This window comes from Salvelinus alpinus, chromosome 29, assembly GCF_045679555.1.
Source record: "Salvelinus alpinus chromosome 29, SLU_Salpinus.1, whole genome shotgun sequence".
Taxonomy (NCBI): domain Eukaryota; kingdom Metazoa; phylum Chordata; class Actinopteri; order Salmoniformes; family Salmonidae; genus Salvelinus; species Salvelinus alpinus.
In genome coordinates, this window is record NC_092114.1 from 39,253,345 (window position 1) to 39,275,610 (window position 22,266).

Here is a 22,266-nt window from a genome sequence, read left to right on the forward strand (position 1 = left end):
GGGTTGCCTGGTGCGTGGTAATGTCTCAGCAGGAATTAAGCAGGTTAAGGCCATCATGTTCAGCTGTTGTTCATTTCACAGGCAGCAATGTCAATTATGGCCATGATGGGAGAACAACAGTAGGCCTATATGATGGGAAAGCAGTATCCGATAGAGAACAGTATATTGTAGCGATCCTCGCTATATGAGCAATGGTACAATTTCCACCAAGTGGGTTAACCATATTGGGGCGATGCTTAGGGTGTTTGACTTTCATGCCAGAGACCAGGGTTTGTTTCCTGCTCTTTGCGTTCGCTACATTGGTGTCAGAAGTGGGATGGTGGCCGTTGGGTCATCGTAACATACAGTCCGGGACATGAGGGGGCTGAGTCTAGTCGAATTAAGGGGACATGGCTTCCCGTTCGGAGAGGGCAGTGTAGCAATCCTCGCCATATGAGCCACATTACATTTCCCACCAAGTGGGTTAAACCTATTGACGCGATGCGGAGACCAGGGTGCACTTCCCGCTCCCTCTGTTCGCTACAATATAGTGGGGGAACAATATCTGATGGGGGAGCATATCTTTTTTTCTTGCACCTTGTTGGAAACTGGACTGGGATTCCAGTTTGGGGACCAGTGTCTTCGCCTGTACTGTGGCATACCTGTATTAGCCATCATTGATAGTGGAAGGCTACCAACAGTAAATTCCATATCGTCATAAATTAAACTAAATAATCATATAATATATGATCATATACATTTGAAGAGTTCTGTACAGGACCCCAAAGACCGGAAATCAATGTATCGGCACCGGAAGTGTAGAGCGGAGCAGACCCACAAGAGGGAAAAAGAAAAAAAATCTAGTGGAAAAAAATCGGCGAATCTGAGGGTTCGGGCGGATTTGGACTGAGTTTCCGAACTGTCCCGACCCGCGGGACCCCCGGGGTTGAGAGGGAATCGACAACACCGGTAATTAACATCGAGTTATTACTCAATCGTTAATTATTTCTGTGTGACAGAGCAGCTCATACGAGCTGCTGCTTTCCTCTATCTGGACAGCCGGAAGTCTGCATGAAGCTGCGTCTCGCACAGGGGCATTGGCGTCGACGTTTTTTTTCTGTGTTTTTTTTATTCGTGTTTTTTTTTGTTTTTTTTATTTTCTCAGTGTGACGAACAGGGAGAGGGATGGAGGCGTAAGGGGTTGTGGCATTGTTGTTTTCAAGCGGGAGTTTATTTGTTTATTGTCGACTTTAAAAATAGGCCGCATAGTAGCAAGCTAGCTAACAAAAGCTGCAATTAATGGAGGCAAGTTAGCTAGCTAGCTAACCTCAAGGAGCTAGCTAGCTTCTACGTTAACTAACTAGCTCAGATTTCACTCCGCTGTTGTTGCTAGATAATTAACTAGCTAGATAACACCAACAGCAGTCTATCAAGCTTGCCACCAGCTATTTAGCTGAAAGAAAGGGTAGGCGAGTGTTTTATTGTAACGTTGGGTAACGGCGGCGGCTATCCCGTTGGCTGGCAAGCTGTCTTGTGTGTGTGCCCTGGCCTGGGATAGGACATACTATAACTTGACAGAACTCAATGTTCCACATCAGAATGGTTAGCAGACACCTCTGTTGCTGGTGTATTGAGTTACAAATCTACAATAAATAACTTCCCCTGTTATACACCTACTAGCTGGATGGTTTTCAATGACAGACTTGACATTGTTCCTTAATATTTATAGTGCCCACTCCATGCATGGCATATTTATATATTTCTGTTAAATATTCTATTATGTATGCAATATAATGTATCCCTAATTTTTTGTTATCTCGTCTGTAGACTGTTATACGTTTTAAGTAGCCATTGATGAAACATACTTTCTGTTCACCCCCACTACTGTGCTCTGCATGCATTTATTTGTATGTGAACAATAACATGCCATTTACAATCCTGATCAACAGCAACACTCTGTCCGGGGGCCATGGACTCTTACATACAATATGGCTTCATACAATATGGCTCACACTTTTTATCTTAGTTAAAATATTGGCAGTGGGAAAAATGCATACCAGTGAAGAAAACACATTTGTATCATTCAATGTTCCCCATTCCCTTGAGGAAAACTCTTTATTTTACTCAACTTCTTGGATATGCTTAGCAGTTGCAAAAGACCAAGAACTTTGGCCAGACATCAATTGAGATGGGCATGGTCTCATTTCAACTGACGACAACGAGCGAGCAGGTGTTTATAAGTTATGTTGCTTTTCAATTACAGAAATAATGGAAGATTCCCATTTCAACTCATCATACTTTTGGTCTCCCGTTCCTACAGTACAAGGACAGGTAGAAACCTTATTACTGGACCTTATCTTGAATTGTACATAATACATTTTAGTTTGCACTAATAATGAGCTTACACCTTAGGTGAAGATGGAAAAACATAAAATTCACTGTAATTCATGTGTAAGTAACAAAACAACGAGCCTCCCCAAATGATAACTTCTGCCCCTCCTCTCTCCCACTTTCCTTATCAACCTCTACCACCTTTACTTATTTTCTTTTGGCATCTCACCCATTCTCTCTATTGCCTGTCTTTCTCTTTCCCTCCTTTCCTATCCACCTTCCCCCTCCACTATAGATTGAAAACGCCATGTTCCTGAACAAGATGAAGGAGCAGTTGAGTCCGGACAATAAGGGTTCTCCATCATTCCCTCACTCCTCGCACTATCCCACCGCCGTGCTCACCATGGACGCTGGAGGCCGGGTGGTGCCCAAACAGGAATGCGGAGGCGTCCAATTGAACGCCGTAGGTGGGCACCTGCACCAGTCGCACACCTCACAGAATATCACGGTGGTGCCCGTCCAGTCCACGGGCATCATGACGGCAGGTGAGAAGACAAGACACCAGTGTCCATTTGTCTGGCAATCCTCTGTGGTTGTTCTATGTGTATCTCTTCTCCCTGTTTCTGTCTGGCTTAATCATGTTTTAGTGATGTCTGTCAAACGTTCTCTGTATTTCCTTGGGTGTCTAGTGTGTGCCTCGGCTCTCTCTTGGAGGGGCATGGTGCAGTCAGGTCACCGTCTCTCTCTCCCTCTTAGCGGGGCTAGTGATAACCACTCCCCAAGGCACCCTGGTCTCTCAACCCACCTCCACACAATCTTTTGTGTCCGGACCCCCTGCCACCACCATGATAGTGTCCGCACTGCACCCCACAAACACAGGTAAAACTTCCACCCCGTTCCCCAAAACCTGTTTACCTCTCCCCCCCACATTGTGATAGATTGTGTGCCTGAGCAGCTTGCAAACCTGTCCTGGCTTATCAACAACCGTAGCAGACTCACTGGCACACACTCACATACACACATACTGTACATTCATTGGAGCATTAAAAAAATATGGTTGATATGGGCTTGCCCAGCAAGGGGGGCACCACCTTCTAAAGTCTTTTAGACTCAACACTCACAGACATGCACTTACACACACACACAGTAACACACTCATTGCTGCTTGAGCTAACCCCTGCAACGCGCTGCCAGCAGCCAACCACTAACCCTTGACCTGATCCAGCCCCCCCACCCTCTGCGGAGAGAGAGAGAGGGAGCGAGCCGGGTAGTGAGCTCCGTGTGTTGAGTGTGTTCTCTTCTCTCGGTTTCTGTCAGAGAGCAGCCAGCACTCCTCTCTCTACTTCTACAGCCACAGTGAGTACCCACCTCCATCTCCCCTCCACCCTGGCCCACCTAGCTGACTACTCCCTCCCCATATGCCATCAACCATCCCTACTGCTTAGCAGCAAAGCCCTGCAACCTTAGCACAGGTTCAGTCTTGTGGTTGTGTTGTGTTTACTTGCACTCTGAACTATTTGATTGCTGGTTTGGATGTGCAGTTGAGTTGCTTTCTAGATGACTTGTCTGCGTGGAGATACTGTAAGGCAGGGGTTCCCAAACCTTTTTGGCCCACGACCCCATTTTGATTAAAAAAATGGTGATGTAATCAACAGCCAATGTTTACTTTTTTAATTGGTGCTATGACAGTTTATTACAAATCAGTCTGACAGTATGTCAATCTGAAGGAAGTATGGTTTGAATTGACTGAAATGCATTAGAAAGATATTGGAAAGTTCTGAAGATCGTCAATAATGTTGTATCATCTTCTATAGTATGTAGAAGAGAGCATCATTATTGAAGATGTTATTTTCCTTCCAAGTCTGATTTAGTGCCTGTTCTTGTCCACTCTATTCGAATGAGTACTGTGTGGCTTGTGGGCATTGTAGAGGGAAATAGAAGACACATACATTGGTTCCTCCTTTAAAAGTTGTGTCACTCTGCAGCACACCTTGCGGGCTGCTGCAGCATTCTATGGCAAGTTATTTAATTGTCAGCCATTTTTTACGTTAATGCAAGTTAGTGCTAGTTTGACCACCAGAGGGCATCTTTGAGAAGCATTTGATAGTCTCCCATATTGGCATTACTAGAGAATTTTTAACCTTATTTGTCATAACATAGTACATGGGATTGATTTTAAGATATTTGCTTAATTAATTTGATTGATATTATGGTGTTTCTATTCTGAGGAAAACGAAAAACGAAACCCTCAGGGTTTCCGTTAGGATGGAATGGAAAATATTGCGCTGTACAACGTGACAGTTGGGAGTAGGCTACAGCATAAGAGGATTGGAGGATTCTATATTAATATCTAAGGGGCATAACATTTCCACACCCTAATTGTAGTCTAACCAATACTCATTTTGCCTATGGTAGGCCTACAGTTTATCTAAAAATATGTTTTTCAATGACGTGACTCTCCGCCAATAATTACTTTTAGAGGATTGGAGGATTCTAAATTAATATCTAAGGGGCATTTTCCATTAGGATCTGTGAGAATATCTAAGGGGCTTTTATATAATTCTAAATTAAATAATAATAACCACTTTGTTTAAAAAGTAACGATATTTTGGAGATTTCATTTCATCTAGAGTGAGCGAGAAAAAAGCAATTCTTGAACATGGGGTGAGACATTCTCACTAATTTGTAAATAAAGGCAGTTTGTTATTTAGAATTATTTATTTCTGGAGGAACCTAACTTGATTATTTAGCAGACATCACTTATATTCATTCAGTCAACACATATTTCTTAAGAATGTCATGGAATATAATTGAACATTTTAGTGTCTTCATGCTTGTCTCAGAGCAGCGCGAAACGGTGCTGAAATAGACGTCCACAGCGGGAAGGCTATATATATATCGATATTTTGGAGATTATTTCGTAAAAAAAAAAAACGACATTGAGCGATTGTAATCTGAATAAAGGCCAAAATAATATTTATAAAGGCCAAAATATAGCCCTGTTAATAGCTATAATGGCGCTGTACAACGTGACCATGTGTGTTTGAAAGAGTATTTTCCAGTAAGCAACAATTTGTTTACCTTCATTAGACAACTTTGTTCCAATATTTCTGTAATTTACTGATATTTATTCCCATAGTAATTCATTATGGATCCATAACTAAATAAACATCAGCATTTTGAAAGACTATTTTTATCATTTTATTAACGAAAGCATAAAGATATTGATGAAGAAATACGGTTCTGCTGTTTTGAGTTGGAAATGTAATACTTCAGAGTACTTAAGCATTGAATAAATTGCAGGTAGTGGGATGTTCACATCTACAGTAGCCGGGCTATAAAGAGTCTATTGTACTGCTAATCGGGCTACAAGTGTTTGAAAACCTGTTTTCAAAATGCCACCAGCTGTCCATCGCTACTGTAAATAAAAACACTGCATCTTGTTTACGTTCTTTATTGTAACCACAATGTCACAAATAATCTGTATCTACCTTTACAATTACTTTTAGAGTTTGGGATTAATTTGATTAATATTATGGTGTTTCTATTCCAAGGAAAACTAAAAACCCTCTGGGTTTCCGTTAGGATGGGAGGAAAATATGGCGCTGTACAATGTGACGGTCGGGAGTACAGTACTGGGCTATTTAGCTAAAGAATCCAGTGTCATGCGGCACGCGGGAGACCGGGGTTTAATTCCCAGACGGGGAGGAAGGAGTAGGCTGTCCTTGTAAAGAAGAATTTGTACTTAACTGACTTGCCTAATTAAATAAAGGTTACACTAAGAGCATAACATGTCTACACCCTAATTTTCTAATTCTAGTCTAACCAATACCCAAACAGAGATTCAGTGAAAATAAAAATCTAATTGATTTATCAAGACCGGTCCCCATGCTTGTCTCAGAGCAGCGCGGAACGGTGCTAAAATAGTTATAGGCTATTGCTTCTAACTTCAATATGCTCTTTAAATAAATAAGACCTACACTAGTGAGACTCATGTCGCCTACGGTAGGCCTACAGTATATTGAAAAATATGACGTGACTCTCCGCCAATAATTACATATAGAGGATTGGGGGATATTTCTGTAATTCAGTGATATTTATTCCCATAGTAATTCATTATGGATCCATAACTAAATGAACATCGGCATTTTGAAAGAGTATTTTTATTAACGAAAGCATAAAGATGCCATTATTAGTTACATTGTTTTAGTTTGAACGTGCAGACTGTCACTAAGAACAGAACAGCGGGAACGCTTCCCGAGTCAGCGCCATTATTAGTGCAATGCCAATAAAATATTTTGGAGATGATTTTGTTTTCAAATGACGTAAAATGAGCGAGGAAAAAGGCCATTCTTGAACATGGGGTGTGACATTGTTACTAATTTGTAAATAAAGCCAGTTTGTTGTTTAGAATGATTTATTTCTGTTTTTGAAGGAGAAAAAACAAAACCTACTGTCATCTCATGGGACTCCCAGTCGAGGCCAGCACGAATGTTGAACCAGCATCTGTAGCAACACAGCTTGCACTGCTATGAAGTGTCTTAGACTGTTGCGCCACTCAGGTACTGTACAACGTGACTGGTCGGGAGTGGCCTACAGTACTACAGTAAGAGCAAAATAATCCTAATAAAATAATAAAAACCTTAGTGTAGCAACAGTTTTAGTAAGTAATACTGAAGTCGTGCACAATTATCAGTTTCTTTCAGGGTACCGTACTAAACCACAAATTACCTCTAAGTCCCGCGGTGTAAGCTTGCAACTTTTAATGGAGGAACCACTGCACGTCTTATGTTTCATTGATGGGGTCATATGTTGTAGCTCAAATCGTTCAAAAGATAGAGCCACAATTGTAAGAAGAAAACAGAAACCACTCTGTTTATTACAACCGCATCTAGCGGCTATCGGAGGTTACTGACGTAACCCCAGTTCTATGAACCAAGTGCAGTTGTTCAGAGTTTCTTTCGCCACACCATTTTCAAATCAGGCAACCCCCTAGTTTGGGAAACGCTGCTGAAAGGCCTGTTATAAGCTGCAAAGAAAATGTCTTGGATGTAATGTTTTACTGGACTTTAGCTCACACTATAAATCTCACAACATATTATGAAGATGATCAGATCTGCGACCTATTGATGGTCTAGTAGAGTTATCTGAGTGTGTAAGTCCAAGACTCCAAAAATGATATCTGAAAGTCTAGGAATATGATCTGATGCACATCCACTAATGGCCCAAGCAAGTTATCTGGAGGACCAATGGAGTGATCTGGAGTACAGCGCCATGTTCTCTGGTGGTGCTATTCCATCCATGAATGTGATCATCCAAAGATTGATGAAAACCATTGTCTTGGATTAATGTCCAAAATATATAAACTACAGTATCTGGCCCATTCAAAAAGCAAAATCAATTCTGTTTAATTGTGTAACTGTGCAATGCTGTCGAAATAGGCAGTTGAGTGTAAACTATTATTTTTGCAGCGATGAAGTCTGTCAGGTTTTTCAGTATATGGGTGTTGTGACTTTACTTTCATTCATCTGATGACTGTTATTTATCGAATCAACTAACTATGTTTAATTGTTACCCGATTTAAATTAATCATGTCACAATTAACTCATTAGGAATTTGGGGTACCACGAGAGCGGTTGTTTAACGAGTTACCATCTCCCGAATTAAACTCTAAAGGTCTTTACCTAACACATCCATAAAACAGTCAACGTATTAATCATAACCTCATATCATGTCATCATTCTTCTTTGAAGACAGGCTAGCCAGGGGCGGCAGGTAGCCTAGTGGTTAGAGCGTTGGGACAGTAAACGAAAGGTTGCTGGATCGAATCTCCGAGCTGACAAGGTAAGAATCTGTCATTCTGCCCCTGAACAAGGCAGTTAACCCACTCTTCCCCGGTAGGCCGTCATTGTAAATAAGTATTTATTCTTAACTGACTTGCCTAGTTAAATAAAGGTTAAATAAAAAAGTAATTCTGAACAGTCGTAACCTCCTGCATCTGCAAAACCCCAGCCTTACTTATGATTCGGTACTACACAAATTGGTTTAATTATCATTAAGTTAGCTGGTAAATAAATAACACAGGATAAACATACACACTTACTGCATTAGGAAAAGGTCCCTAGCGGACTGACACAACCTATGGTGGCTTGTTACAAAGGAGATAGAAGGGAGGGGGAGAGAGAGAAAGCGACACTTATCGTTAATACATTTTAGGAACTACTCTCACAGTAATCATATACTTTGCACACGAACTGCCGCCCGTTTGGAGTAAGAAATCATGAATATATTTACGTGTGAATGCCTTCGTTTGCCGTTTATCTCTCTGTCTGAACCAGGCCTCCTTAGGAAGGGTGTTGGGCTTTTCCTCGGCACGCTTGTAAGGCTCTGATTGTCCAAAGGGTGTTTCTCTGTTCTCTCATTTTCTCCTGAAGCTTCTTTGAAGATAGGCTAGCCAGCCGTGTCGATGGTTCCAGTGCTGTGATGAGAGTAGCGTACGATGGTGATTTGACGGAATAGTTGAATGGTCCCACTTAAATTCACTTTCGAAGAGATTTTACTTCGGACAGCTAATCAGCCGGTACCAGTGATTGTCCGGAGGGTGACGTTATTGTTTCAACCTCGTGTTGAGATTCAGGGTTCAAACCACTTTAGATGTGGGTTGCAACTCCTGGTCTTTCCTGGACTAAATGTTCATTTCTTTACCAATCCTTTTATGCACTCATGTCGAAAGGGATGGTTCTGTCAAGCTGACATGCTCTCTGACCTCACTCGGGGCGTGGCTACTTACTGTGCAAAGTTTAGAAGAGAAGAAATGATCTCTTATGGCTCCTAAAATCACATTCCTATCTGAATAAAAATACCTTCATAATTGTTCATATTTCATATACAAAGTAGAGGATGGAGACTTCGTACATGTAGTGTATATACTTTTCAAGTTACAGTATTTCCTTTATAACCTTTTTAATGACATCACAAAATAACAACCCATATGACATTATTATTCTTTAGATCATCTATGACCATTCCACACGTTCTATGTTAGAAATATTGTTCCAGTATTCGCTTTAGAACGTGTTAAGAGTTTCAGCGGGGAAACTGTCTCGAGACAAATGAACATTCCTGTGTGAATTTTGGAGAGGGAGACTCTAGATCTCCTCTCCTTTAATTTACAACAGTGTGTGAGGTGTCAACCACCCACCAGCTCCCTCCTCCCCCTCTGTGGTCACTGTCATCCCTTGCCAAGCTGATATGACCCATTCGGATCCTCACAGGACAGTCATGACATGGGTGAAGAGATTAAAATGCCTCACTGTTATGGGGTTATATACCACTCACACGTTGTTGCTTTCACCATTGCATACCAGGAGACACCGTTTTGGATGATACTCACCAAGAAGAGGCCCATGGGATATGTAGTGTGGTGTTTGGTGTCTTTTAATCAAAGCTGTATCCCCCCCCCACCCACCGTTCACTCCCCTTCCCTCCTTTCCCCATCCCGTTTTTTTGTACCTGTTTCAGACAAGAAAGAGGATTTGGTCATCCCTCCTGTTGTCATGTCAACGCCCGGGAAGCGGGGCAGGAAGAAGAAGTCGATGATGCCGAGGGCGGGCGCCACCCTCCCCCCAGGAAGTGATGCGTTGATTCTGGCACACCTGGCTGCTGGGGGACAGGTGATTGAGAGTCTAAGTGATGTCACATAAGAACTAAGCCTCTACAGAAGTTATGTTGAGTATTAACATTTAACATTAACATTTAAGTCATTTAGCAGACGCTCTTATCCAGAGCGACTTACAAATTGGTGCATTCACCTTATGATATCCAGTGGAACAACCACTTTACAATAGTGCATCTAACTCTTTTAAGGGGGGGGGGTTAGAAGGATTACTTTATCCTATCCTAGGTATTCCTTAAAGAGGTGGGGTTTCAGGTGTCTCCGGAAGGTGGTGATTGACTCCGCTGACCTGGCGTCGTGAGGGAGTTTGTTCCACCATTGGGGTGCCATAGCAGCGAACAGTTTTGACTGGGCTGAGCGGGAACTGTACTTCCTCAGAGGTAGGGAGGCGAGCAGGCCAGAGGTGGATGAACGCAGTGCCCTTGTTTGGGTGTAGGGCCTGATCAGAGCCTGAAGGTACGGAGGTGCCGTTCCCCTCACAGCTCCGTAGGCAAGCACCATGGTCTTGTAGCGGATGCGAGCTTCAACTGGAAGCCAGTGGAGAGAGCGGAGGAGCGGGGTGACGTGAGAGAACTTGGGAAAGTTGAACACCAGACGGGCTGCGGCGTTCTGGATGAGTTGTAGGGGTTTAATGGCACAGGCAGGGAGCCCAGCCAACAGCGAGTTGCAGTAATCCAGACGGGAGATGACAAGTGCCTGGATTAGAACCTGCGCCGCTTCCTGCGTGAGGCAGGGTCGTACTCTGCGAATGTTGTAGAGCATGAACCTACAGGAACGGGTCACCGCCTTGATGTTAGTTGAGAACGACAGGGTGTTGTCCAGGATCACGCCAAGGTTCTTAGCACTCTGGGAGGAGGACACAATGGAGTTGTCAACCGTGATGGCGAGATCATGGAACGGGCAGTCCTTCCCCGGGAGGAAGAGCAGCTCCGTCTTGCCGAGGTTCAGCTTGAGGTGGTGATCCGTCATCCACACTGATATGTCTGCCAGACATGCAGAGATGCGATTCACCACCTGGTTATCAGAGGGGGGAAAGGAGAAGATTAATTGTGTGTCGTCTGCATAGCAATGATAGGAGAGACCATGTGAGGATATGACAGAGCCAAGTGACTTGGTGTATAGCGAGAATAGGAGAGGGCCTAGAACAGAGCCCTGGGGGACACCAGTGGTGAGAGCACGTGGTGCGGAGACAGATTCTCGCCACGCCACCTGGTAGGAGCGACCTGTCAGGTAGGACGCAATCCAAGCGTGGGCCGCGCCGGAGATGCCCAGCTCGGAGAGGGTGGAGAGGAGGATCTGATGGTTCACAGTATCAAAGGCAGCCGATAGGTCTAGAAGGATGAGAGCAGAGGAGAGAGAGTTAGCTTTAGCAGTGCGGAGCGCCTCCGTGACACAGAGAAGAGCAGTCTCAGTTGAATGACTAGTCTTGAAACCTGACTGATTTGGATCAAGAAGGTCATTCTGAGAGAGATAGCAGGAGAGCTGGCCAAGGACGGCACGTTCAAGAGTTTTGGAGAGAAAAGAAAGAAGGGATACTGGTCTGTAGTTGTTGACATCGGAGGGATCGAGTGTAGGTTTTTTCAGAAGGGGTGCAACTCTCGCTCTCTTGAAGACGGAAGGGACGTAGCCAGCGGTCAAGGATGAGTTGATGAGCGAGGTGAGGTAAGGGAGAAGGTCTCCGGAAATGGTCTGGAGAAGAGAGGAGGGGATAGGGTCAAGCGGGCAGGTTGTTGGGCGGCCGGCCGTCACAAGACGCGAGATTTCATCTGGAGAGTATTATGTTGTGTTTAGATCAACTCCCCAGTCAATCCAATCCATAGTGATAAAATATGTTAAGGCTACGTATTGTAGTGTCATTATTTCAGGATTAGTGAAACAAATTTTGTTTTGTGTTTGTTTACAGCACCACACTGCCGACCATTATGACTTATCAAATGATGAGGATGAGCATGGGAACAAAGATGGGACCAAATCATACAGGTAGATTAGAGGCTTTGTGCTTACATACTTTTTACCCCTTAACTCTCACTATTTGTTACCCAAGTTGACCCTGTAATGTATTCCCCATTCAACGTATCCCCGTGTCTATACAGTATCTCTGTTCCTCTTGTTTTCTCTCCATTTCCACCACCTGCCACTCTCGTACCCATGTTCCAGGTGCCGGATGTGTGCGGTGACGTTCTTCAGCAAGTCGGACATGCAGATCCACGCCAAGTCTCACACGGAGGCCAAGCCGCACAAGTGCCCCCACTGCTCCAAGTCATTCGCCAATTCCAGCTACCTGTCCCAGCACATCCGCATCCACAGCGGGGCCAAGCCCTACACCTGCTCCTACTGCCAGAAAACATTCAGGCAGCTCAGTCACTTACAGCAGCACACACGGTACTGCTGCCGCCCTGGCGTGTGTGAGTGTGTGTGATGGTTGATTTCAGGGAATAGGTGTGTGACTGCAGAGTATAGACTGTCACACAAGAATGAAGGGCTGGTAGTAAAGACTATCACTACAAATTCAGGGATATTGATACCAATGTACCTTTCTACATTTGGCTTTGGATTTGACCATTACGATATGAGTAACTACTCTGCATTAGATACATGGGGTTTTATTTTGACAATGCAAGTAATACATTATTACTCCCAATAATACTGATTTAAAAATGTCTTCTTGTACTTCTTCTATGACTGCAGATTTAGAATAAACAAGCCCAATATTTATATTTCTGGTGACGTGTGACAAAGCAGCACCACCTTTTTCTCTCTTGTCAAAATGTCACAGCTTTTATAAGCAGAGTGTGTACTCTTTGACATGTTTTTTCTTGACAAATTGCTTTTTGTGAACTTTGATGAATTTGTTCAGTTATGTCCTTGTTTCTGTTGATTTCTTTGCGTGTACCCTCTTCATTTTGTGGTATCCATCTTTTCTTCCTATCTCATCCTTATCCCTCATTTTACTTTTCTGACTGTCTGCTTCCCTACTCTCGGTTCCACACGTTCACTTACAGTACCAGTCAAAAGTTTGGATACACCTCATTCCAGGGGTTTTCTTTATTTTTACTATTTTCTACATTGTAGAATAATAGTGAGGATATCAAAATTATGAAATAACACATATGAAATCATTTAGTAACCAAATAAGTGTTAAACAGATTCTTCAAAGTAGCCAACCTTTGCCTTGATGACAGCTTTGCACACTCTTGGCATTCTCTAAACCAGCTTTATGAGGTAGTCACCTGGAATGCATTTCAATTAACAGGCGTGCCTTGTTAATTTGTGGAATTTCTTTCCTTAATGCGTTTGAGCCAATCAGTTGTGTTGTGACAAGGTAGGGGTGGTATACAGAAGATATTTGGTCAAATACCCTATTTGGTAAAAGACCAAGTCAATATATTATGGCAAGAACAGCTCAAATAGGCAAAGACAAACAACAATCCATCATTACTTTTAAGACATGAAGGTCAGTCAATCTGGAAAATGTCAAGAACTTTGAACGTTTCTTCAAGTGCAGTCGCAAAAACCATCGCTATGTTGAAACTGACTCTCATGAGGACCACCACAGGAAAGGAAGACCCAGAGTTACCTCTGTTGCAGAGGATAAGTTCATTAGAGTTAACTGCACCTCAGATTGTAGCCCAAATAAATGCTTCACAGAGTTCAAGTAACAAGCACATCTCAACATCACGACTGTGTGAATCAGGTCCTCATGGTCAAATTGCTGCAAAGAAACCACTACTAAAGGACAACAATAAGTAGAAGAGACTTGCTTGGGCCAAGAAACGGGAGCAATGGACATTAGACCAGTGGAAATTTGGTCCTTTGGTCTGGAGTCCAAATTGGAGATTTTTGGTTCCAACCGCCATGTCTTTGTGAAACGCGGTGTGGGTGAACAGATTATCTCTGCATGTGTATTTTCCACCATAAAGCATGGAGGAGGAGGTGTTATGGTGTGGGGATGCTTTGCTGGTGACACTGTCTGTGATTTATTTAGAATTCAAGGCACACTTAACCAGCATGGCAACCACAGCATTCTGCAGCGATATGCCATCCCATCTGGTTTGGGCTTAGTGGGACTATCATTTGTTTTTCAACAGGACAATGACCCAACACACCTCCAGGCTGTGTAAGGGCTATTTGACCAAGAAGGAGAGTGATGGTGTACTGCATCAGATGACCTGGCCTCCACAATCCCCCAACCTCAACCAAATTGAGATGGTTTGGGATGAGTCGGACCGCAGAGTGAAGGAAAAGCAGCCAACAAGTGCTCAGCATATGTGGGAACTCCTTCAAGACTGTTGGAAAAGCATTCCAGGTGAAGCTGGTTGAGAGAATGCCAAGAGTGTCATCATTGCAAAATCTATCTATTCATTTAACACTTCTTTGGTTACTACATGATTCCATATGTGTTATTTCATAGTTTTGATGTCTTCACTATTATTCTACAATGTAGGAAATAGTCAAAATAAAGAAAAACCCTTGATTGAGTAGGTGTGTCCAAACTTTTGACTGGTACTGTACATACAAGCAGGAACATACGGAAGACAGTGATACCGTATATAACCATTACCAGAGATGTAGACAAAGATTTTTGACACAACATTCAGTGCTAGGTTAAAAACAAAATGTGTAGGGGAGGTCAAAAAGCACAGTTCAGGCTTCAAGTGTAGTACAGATTGAGTGCCGTGGTTGTATTCAAGAGAGATCACATTTTTAAGTGTATGCGTTGTTTGCTATCTTGGAGGCTATAGTTTTTATGTGTAGTTTGCAGATTTTTGGGGGAATTAAAGTTGCTTATGTTATTGACAAACAAAATCTGAAAAAGTAGTTTTTATGCGTTAGGTAAACTAGAAATAATAGAGGTCCAAGCATCGATCCCTGTGGAACACCACATTTGATCTGAAGAGGGGGTTAACTTCTTTGAAAGTGACAGATTGCATTCTTCCTTTTAGATAGCTGGAGAACCACGGCAAAGACTAATAAGTCACGTCCATCCTTGGGGAAAGGATGTCATTTTGGGTAAACTATCCCTGAAAGAGTATCATAACGTAAATGTTTTTATTTCAGACAAATAATATGGCTCTATCTGTACATTTAGCTATACAAAGACTACATCTTTCCATATTGATTTCTTCATTTTCTTTGGTTGCCTTTCCCTGACACTTTCAGTTCTATCTGTGCACCATCTCTTCAACCAGTCTTTGGTTTCTTGAATGTTTGAGGAATTAAATAAATTGCTTTTCCCTTCCTGCCACCCTCACGGTTCTGTTAGAATAAAGTGCTCCCTTTGCCTTCTCTATTGCATTTCCTCCCTCACATGCCCCTCACAATTTTTTGCCTTATGTTTCAAGAGAAAGGCGAGCACACGCCTTCACTCAAATGTCTAAGTTGTAGGCCTCTGTAGAATTACCACACAATATCGGTAGCACACCATAGGTGGAGAGAGAGAGAGAAAGGAAAGGGGGACTGCCTGCTGTCTGTTTTCGTACTGTGTTTTGCAACTCAGACACAGCAACAACAAAAAGTGCACACTGTCAATCAAACTGCTCTCAACTTGATTTGGGGTGATTTGATTATGATTTGATCTCAGGATAATTTGTCACTGATTTGATACATTATAAATCTCTCTCTTTTTCTCTCTCTCCATCTCCCCATCCCCTTGTTAGAAACCACACTGAGGGCAAACCGCACAAGTGTCCCCACTGCTCCAAATCGTTCTCCAACTCCAGCTACCTTGCCCAGCACATCCGCATCCACAGTGGGTCCAAGCCCTACACCTGCTCCTTCTGCCAGAAAACATTCAGGCAGCTCAGTCACTTACAGCAGCACCACAGGTAAACACTACTAAACAGGGACAGTGGGCAGTCACGTCATCACACACCCTCTCTAGTTCCATCTACTCCTCTTTTTTTGCTTTTTTCTCTTTCCTTCTCACTCGTTGTCTCTCATCCTCTTATCTTCTTGCTCAATTTCAAAACAACCCACAGACTTATTTAATAAAGCGTTTAGGATAAATTGATGTGATTACAAGTGTCATTAAAGTTTGCTGCGTTTTCTAGCTCCTCCCTCATGTCCGCATCGGTTTGGACATGAGGCTGTTGCCAATATACGTATCCCTTACACTTTGACATCTGAATGGACTGGTTGGATTTACCAGTAAGTAATATGGTGGAAACTCTATCTATGAGGGGCCGTCAAGAAAGACCATTGGATAGAGTGGTTGATTTGGGATTGGATCTCTCTTTCCACCAGGTTTTCTGGGAGCTGTAGTTCATTACAGACTGTGTTTCACTTCCATAGGATCCACACTGGGGACCGACCTTACAAGTGTATCCATCCTGGCTGTGAGAAAGCATTCACTCAGCTGTCCAACTTACAGGTAGGCAGGATTTCTACATCCAATTCACAAGTCCAATAGATCTCAAATTTGGAGAATAATCATCTCAATTTAAATTTATTTGGTTGTAAGTTTCTCATAGCAAAAATTCACTTAGCTTTAAATTCATTCTGTACAGTTAATAACATAAGCATAATGATATGATGTAGGCATGATAACGTTATAGTCACAATAATCATAATGTATTAACTCTTACATTGCTTACCCCAGTCTCACCGCCGGCAGCACAACAAAGACAAGCCGTATAAGTGCCACAACTGTAACCGCGGTTACACAGACGCGGCCAGTCTGGAGGTGCACCTGACCACTCACACGGTCAAACATGCCAAGCTTTACTCCTGTGGCCTGTGCAACCGTGCCTACACCTCGGTACGCCTGCCAATCACCCTAAAACCTCTACCTCCTCCTCAACTACATGAAGTCCCACCCCTTTTAAAAGAGTCACACCCACTATTGCTTTCCAGATGCGGGGCCTCCCCGCTTGTGAGGGGCCTGTTGCATGAAAGTGGTGTTCAGCAATGTCATATTTTAGGGGAGGAGCTAGAGCATTGTGAGGGTGGAGATTAATTCATTGTATGTACTTCTTTCAGTAACTGCAATATTAGATTACTTGAAGGACTACAGTACTTCAGGTTACTGTAAGTTGGTTGGTAGTGAAAACAGTTGAACAACCAGTAGAAGAGTAGATGAACAAGTACACGCAGTAGTTTGGCTTGATGGTAACCTATAGTGTTGTATAGGACTGTACAGGTAGGCGTTTGGCTATGTAGTTAAAAACACTTCTCCCCCCTCTACTGTAGTTTATTTACGCTAGGCCCATATTTCCTTCTAGTAATTTGCATAGACTACATATTACTGAGTTTGTATGTACAGTTGAAGTCGGAAGTTTACATATACCTTAGCCAAATACATTTAAACTCAGTTTTCACAATTCCTGACATTTAATCCTCGTAAAAATTCCCTGTCTTAGGTCAGTTAGGATCACCACTTTATTTTAAGAATTTGAAATATCAGAATAATAGTAGAGAGAATGATTTATTTCAGATTTTATTTCTTTCATCACATTCCCAGTGGGTCAGAAGTTTACATACAATCAATTAGTATTTGGTAGCATTGCCTTTAAATTGTTTAACTTGGGTCAAATGTTTTGGGTAGCCTTCCACAAGCTTCCCACATTAAGTTGGGTGAATTTTGTCCCATTCCTCCTGACAGAGCTGGTATAACGGAGTCAGGTTTGTAGGCCTCCTTGCTTGCACACGCTTTTTAAGTTCTGCCCAAAAATTGTCTATAGGATTGAGGTCAGGGCTTTGTGATGGCCACTCCAATACCTTGACTTTGTTGTCCTTAAGCCATTTTGCCACAACTTTGGAAGTAGGCTTGGGGTCATTGTCCATTTGGAAGACCCATTTGCGACCAAGCTTCAACTTCCTGACTGATGTCTTGAGATGTTGCTTCAATATATCCACATAATTTTCCTTCCATATGATACCATCTATTTTGTGAAGTGCACCAGTCCCTCCTGCAGCAAAGCACCCCCACAATATGATGCTGCCACCCCCGTGCTTCACGGTTGGGATGGTGTTCTTTGGCTTGCAAGCCTCCCCCTTTTTCCTCCAAACATAACGATGGTCATTATGGCCAAACAATTCTATTTTTGTTTCATCAGACCAGAGGACATTTCTCCAAAAAAGTACGATCTTTGTCCCCATGTGCAGTTGCAAACCGTAGTCTGGCTTTTTTATGGCAGTTTTGGAGCAGTGGCTTATTTCCTGCTCAGCGGCCTTTCAGGTTATGTCGATATAAGCCTCGTTTTACTGTGGATATAGATACTTTTGTACTTGTTTCCTCCGTAGCATCTTCACAAGATCCTTTGCTGTTGTTCTGGGATTGATTTGCACTTTTCACACCAAAGTACGTTCATCTCTAGGAGACAGAACGCGTCTCCTTCCTGAGCTGTATGACGGCTGCGTGGTCCCATGGTGTTTATACTTGCGTGCTATTGCTTATACAGATGAACGTGGTACCTTCAGACGTTTGGAAATTGCTCCCAAGGATGAACCAGACTTGTGGAGGTCTACAATGTTTTATCTGAGGTCTTGGCTGATTTCTTTAGATTTCCCCATGATGTCAAGCAAAGAGGCACTGAGATTGAATGTAGGCCTTGAAATACATCCACAGGAACACCTCCAATTGACTCAAATGATGTTAATTAGCATATCAGAAGCTTCTAAAGCCATGACATAATTTTCTGGAATATTCCAAGCTGTTTAAAGGCACAGTCAACTTAGTGTATGTAAACTTCTGACCCACTGGAATTGTGATACAGTGATTTATAAGTGAAATAATCTGTCTGTAAACAATTGTTGGAAAAATTACTTGTGTCATGCACAAAGTAGATGTCCTAACTGACTTGACAAACTATAGTTTGTTAACAAGAAATTTGTGGAGTGGTTGAAAAACGAGTTTTAATGACTCCAACCTAAGTGTATGTAAACTTCCGACTTCAACTGTAGGTGCTGCCAAGCCCTTGCATTTTGTCCCCAAGACCCACTGCATGGTAAGAGTTCACTGCACTGTCCACCTCCCTCACCATCTTTCTCCCCACTCCTCTTCTCCAGGAGACCTACCTGATGAAACACATGCGGAAGCACAACCCGGACCCCCTCACGGTGGCGGCCGCCGTCGCCGCACAGCAGGCCCAGGGCCACACCCCTGGAGGAGGGGGCAGGGGGAGGGGCCGTGGGAGAGGAGGACGCGGGGCAAATGCAGTGGGTGGTCCTGGAGGGGCGGGCCAGAACCCGGGGCAGAACCATTCCCAGAACCCCAACAACCCCCAGCAGGGCAGCTACCCACAGACGGAGGGCGTGCCATGCTCCTTCGACCTGCACCAGTACAAGATGGTGTCGGCCGGCGAGATCCAGTACAAGCCAGTCAGCGTGGCTGATCTGTCGGCCCATAAGGACCTCTGCTTGACCGTGTCCACCTCAGCCATCCAGGTGGAGCACATGAACTCATAGAGCGGGAGGATGGACAGAGGGGAGGAGAGGAGTTTGGACAGAGCGGCAGATGGACAGAATGGAGAGGGAGGGAGGGAGGGAGGAAGTTGGAGGCTGGTGTCACTTTAAATGGGAGGATAGGCTCATTGTAATGGCTGGAATAGAAAGAACCGAACTGTGTCAAACACGATCAATGTGTTTGATTCCAGCTATTTCAATGAGGCCGTTCTCTGATTTCTCCTCCCACCAGCCTCCACTGACAGGGAGAAAGGACTAAGTAAAAGCAACACTGCCTTGTGGTTGGCGAAGGAATGGATGGAAGAATGAGGTTTGGCGATGCAAGACCCAATCAGAGAAGGAAAGGAGGGCGTGAAGAGGAAACCTGAGATGAAGAGGAAGTATGGGATATGTAGTCCTGTATTGAATGAAGAGATGATATATGAATGGTTCAAAGAAGGCACTTAAAGGAGAAGACATCGAAAAGGGAAAGAGATGAGGGGGGGGCTGATATAAAGAAGGCACTTAAAGGAGAAGACATCGAAAAGGGAAAGAGATGGGGGGGGGGAGCTGATATAAAGAAGGCACTTGATCAATCTTGTATTTTTTCCCTCATGGTTTCTCATGGTTTCATTTATTAGTTGTATGTATATTATCATATGTATGTATTTTTCTACCAACGTTGGAATGTGTTAACGAACGGCGTGGGAAAGTGAAAAGATTGTGCAAGGAACGTGAGTGAGAAGAAACATCTAGAAACAGCAGATTTTGTATTTAAGAATGATGATTTTCTATATTCCCAACTCATTCTTGCAAAGCAAGGGGTGCGGGGGAGAAAGGCGGATTGTGTTGAAACAATTAGGTACTTTTAACAAGTTTTTTGTTGTTTTTTTAAAAACCTTTCGTACGGAGTATTACTACCTACGTTATTCTTATTGTACGCAACTATCAATGTTATCCTCATTATTATCCATTGGAAGATACTGTAATCTATGTAGATATGCAGTACCACTCAAAAGTTTGGACACGCCTACTCATTCCAGGGTTTTTCTTTCTTTTTTCTATATTGTAGAGTAATAGTGAAGACATCAAAACTATGAAATAACACATATGGAATCATGTCGTAACCTAAAAAGTGTTAAACAAATCAAAATCTATTTAATATTTTAGATTCTTCAAAGTAGCCACCCTTTGCCTTGATGACAGCTTTGCACACTCTTGGCTTTCTCTCAACCAGCTTCATGAGGTAGTCACCTGAAACGCAGTTCAATTAACAGGTGTGCCTTGATAAAAGTTAATTTGTGGAATTTCTTTTCTCCTTAATGCGTTTGAGCCAATCAATTGTGTTAGACAAGGTAAGGGGTATACAGAAGATAGTCCTATTTGGTAAAAGACCAAGTCCAAGAACCGCTCAAATAAGCAAAGAGAAACGACAGTCCATCATTACTTTAAGACATGAAGGTCAGTCAAGTGCAGTCGTAAAAACCATCAAGTGCTATTTACATTTACATTTAAGTCATTTAGCAGACGCTCTTATCCAGAGCGACTTACAAATTGGATGATGAAACTGGCTCTCATGAGGACCGCCACAGGAAAGGAAGACCCAGAGTTATCTCTACTGCAGAGGATAAGTTCATTAGTTACTAGCCTCAGAAATTGCAGCCCAAATAAATGCTTCACAGAGTTCAAGTAACAGTCGAATTGCTGCAAAGAAACCACTACTAAAAGACACCAATAAGAAGAAGAGACTTGTTTGGGCCAAGAAACACGAGCAATGGACATTAGACCGGTGGAAATGTGTCCATTGGTCTGGAGTCCAAATTGGAGATTTTTGGTTCCAACCGCCGGGTTTTTGTGAGACGAGGTGTGGGTGAACGGATAATCTCTGCATGTGTGTTTCCCACCATAAAGCATGGAGGAGGAGGTGTTATGTGAATAACTTCCATAGCATTCTGCAGTGATACGCCATCCCATCTGGTTTGCGCTTTGTGGGACTATGATTTGTTTTTCAACAGGACAATGACCCAACACCTCCAGGCTGTGTAAGGGCTATTTGACCAAGAAGGAGAGTGATGGAGTGCTGCATCAGATGACCTGGCCTCCACAATCACCTGACCTCAACCCAATTTGAGATGGTTTGGGATGAGTTGTTTAACACTTTATTGGTTACTACATGATCCCATATGTGTTAGTTCATATTGTTGATGTCTTCACTATTATTCTACAATGAAAATAGTAAAATAAAGAAAAACCCTGGAATGAGTAGGTGTGTCCAAACGTTTGACTGGTACTGTATATAGAAGTGACTTTTTTTCTTTCAAAAAAGGGAATGATGTACTGCCTCTGTAAAGAAAAAAACAGAGATCTAAATACATATGAAAAAGAAAACAAAATAACTTCAAAAGTATGAATCGTTGACATGTATTTGTAACCCGTCCAATCACAGAGCTCTATTCTGCTCTGTATTTATTGAGCTGGCTTGTGATTGGCCGGTGATCTTATGTATACTCCTTGTACTTCATTATGTGTCTTTTGAAATAACACAGTTCTCATTATTCTTATTGTTATCGCTCCTAATGCCGTTATTAACTACCCTTATGCTACACTCGCTGTATATGCACAGTACACATTCATATGAACAGACTGTTTCTCCTTGTAAGGACAATAAAGTGAGACAGTCGGAGGTGACGATCTTTCTGTCCGATTCACCTTTTCCTGCATGCTGTGGCCAGTCAGTTTGAAGGTATTGTATCAATGTACAGTACACAGGTAAATTATACATTGAAATAAAATAGAATATTGTGTTTGGGACACTAATTTCCCATACCCTGTCCCCTGTCCCATGCCCATTTCACAACCTTCCTACACACACGCACCAAAGAAGACGAGGGAAGACGAGG

At 42.8% G+C, this 22,266-nt stretch overlaps 1 protein-coding gene across 6 annotated transcripts; it reads left to right on the plus strand.

The window, feature by feature from the left end:
- Positions 1-807: 807 nt before the first annotated feature.
- LOC139558999 (zinc finger protein 384-like) lies at positions 808-22,054 on the plus strand. 6 transcript variants are annotated; one of them, XM_071374579.1, is made up of 12 exons: positions 808-948; positions 2,243-2,310; positions 2,606-2,855; positions 3,067-3,189; positions 3,628-3,666; positions 9,832-9,983; positions 11,889-11,965; positions 12,143-12,367; positions 15,643-15,810; positions 16,277-16,355; positions 16,584-16,742; positions 18,992-22,054. In XM_071374579.1, exons 2-12 carry the CDS (start codon positions 2,248-2,250, stop codon positions 19,388-19,390), a joined length of 1,734 nt encoding a protein of 577 aa, XP_071230680.1. In that variant the 5' UTR covers positions 808-948; positions 2,243-2,247; the 3' UTR covers positions 19,391-22,054. The 6 variants fall into 6 exon arrangements, with proteins under 6 accessions (XP_071230680.1, XP_071230686.1, XP_071230684.1 ...); XM_071374582.1 differs by lacking the exon at positions 808-948 and adding an exon at positions 1,076-1,444; XM_071374580.1 differs by lacking the exon at positions 808-948 and adding an exon at positions 1,443-1,581.
- The last annotated feature ends 212 nt before the right edge of the window (positions 22,055-22,266 follow it).

What these genes read in the sequence shown, in the direction of transcription:
- LOC139558999 (XM_071374579.1), top strand. Translation starts at nt 2,248, where the DNA reads ATGGAAGATTCCCATTTCAACTCATCATACTTTTGGTCTCCCGTTCCT. An exon ending in CACTTACAGCAGCACACACG is followed by an intron (nt 12,368 to 15,642) that starts GTACTGCTGCCG and finishes TCCCCTTGTTAG; the next exon opens with AAACCACACTGAGGGCAAAC. An exon ending in CTCAGCTGTCCAACTTACAG is followed by an intron (nt 16,356 to 16,583) that starts GTAGGCAGGATT and finishes TGCTTACCCCAG; the next exon opens with TCTCACCGCCGGCAGCACAA.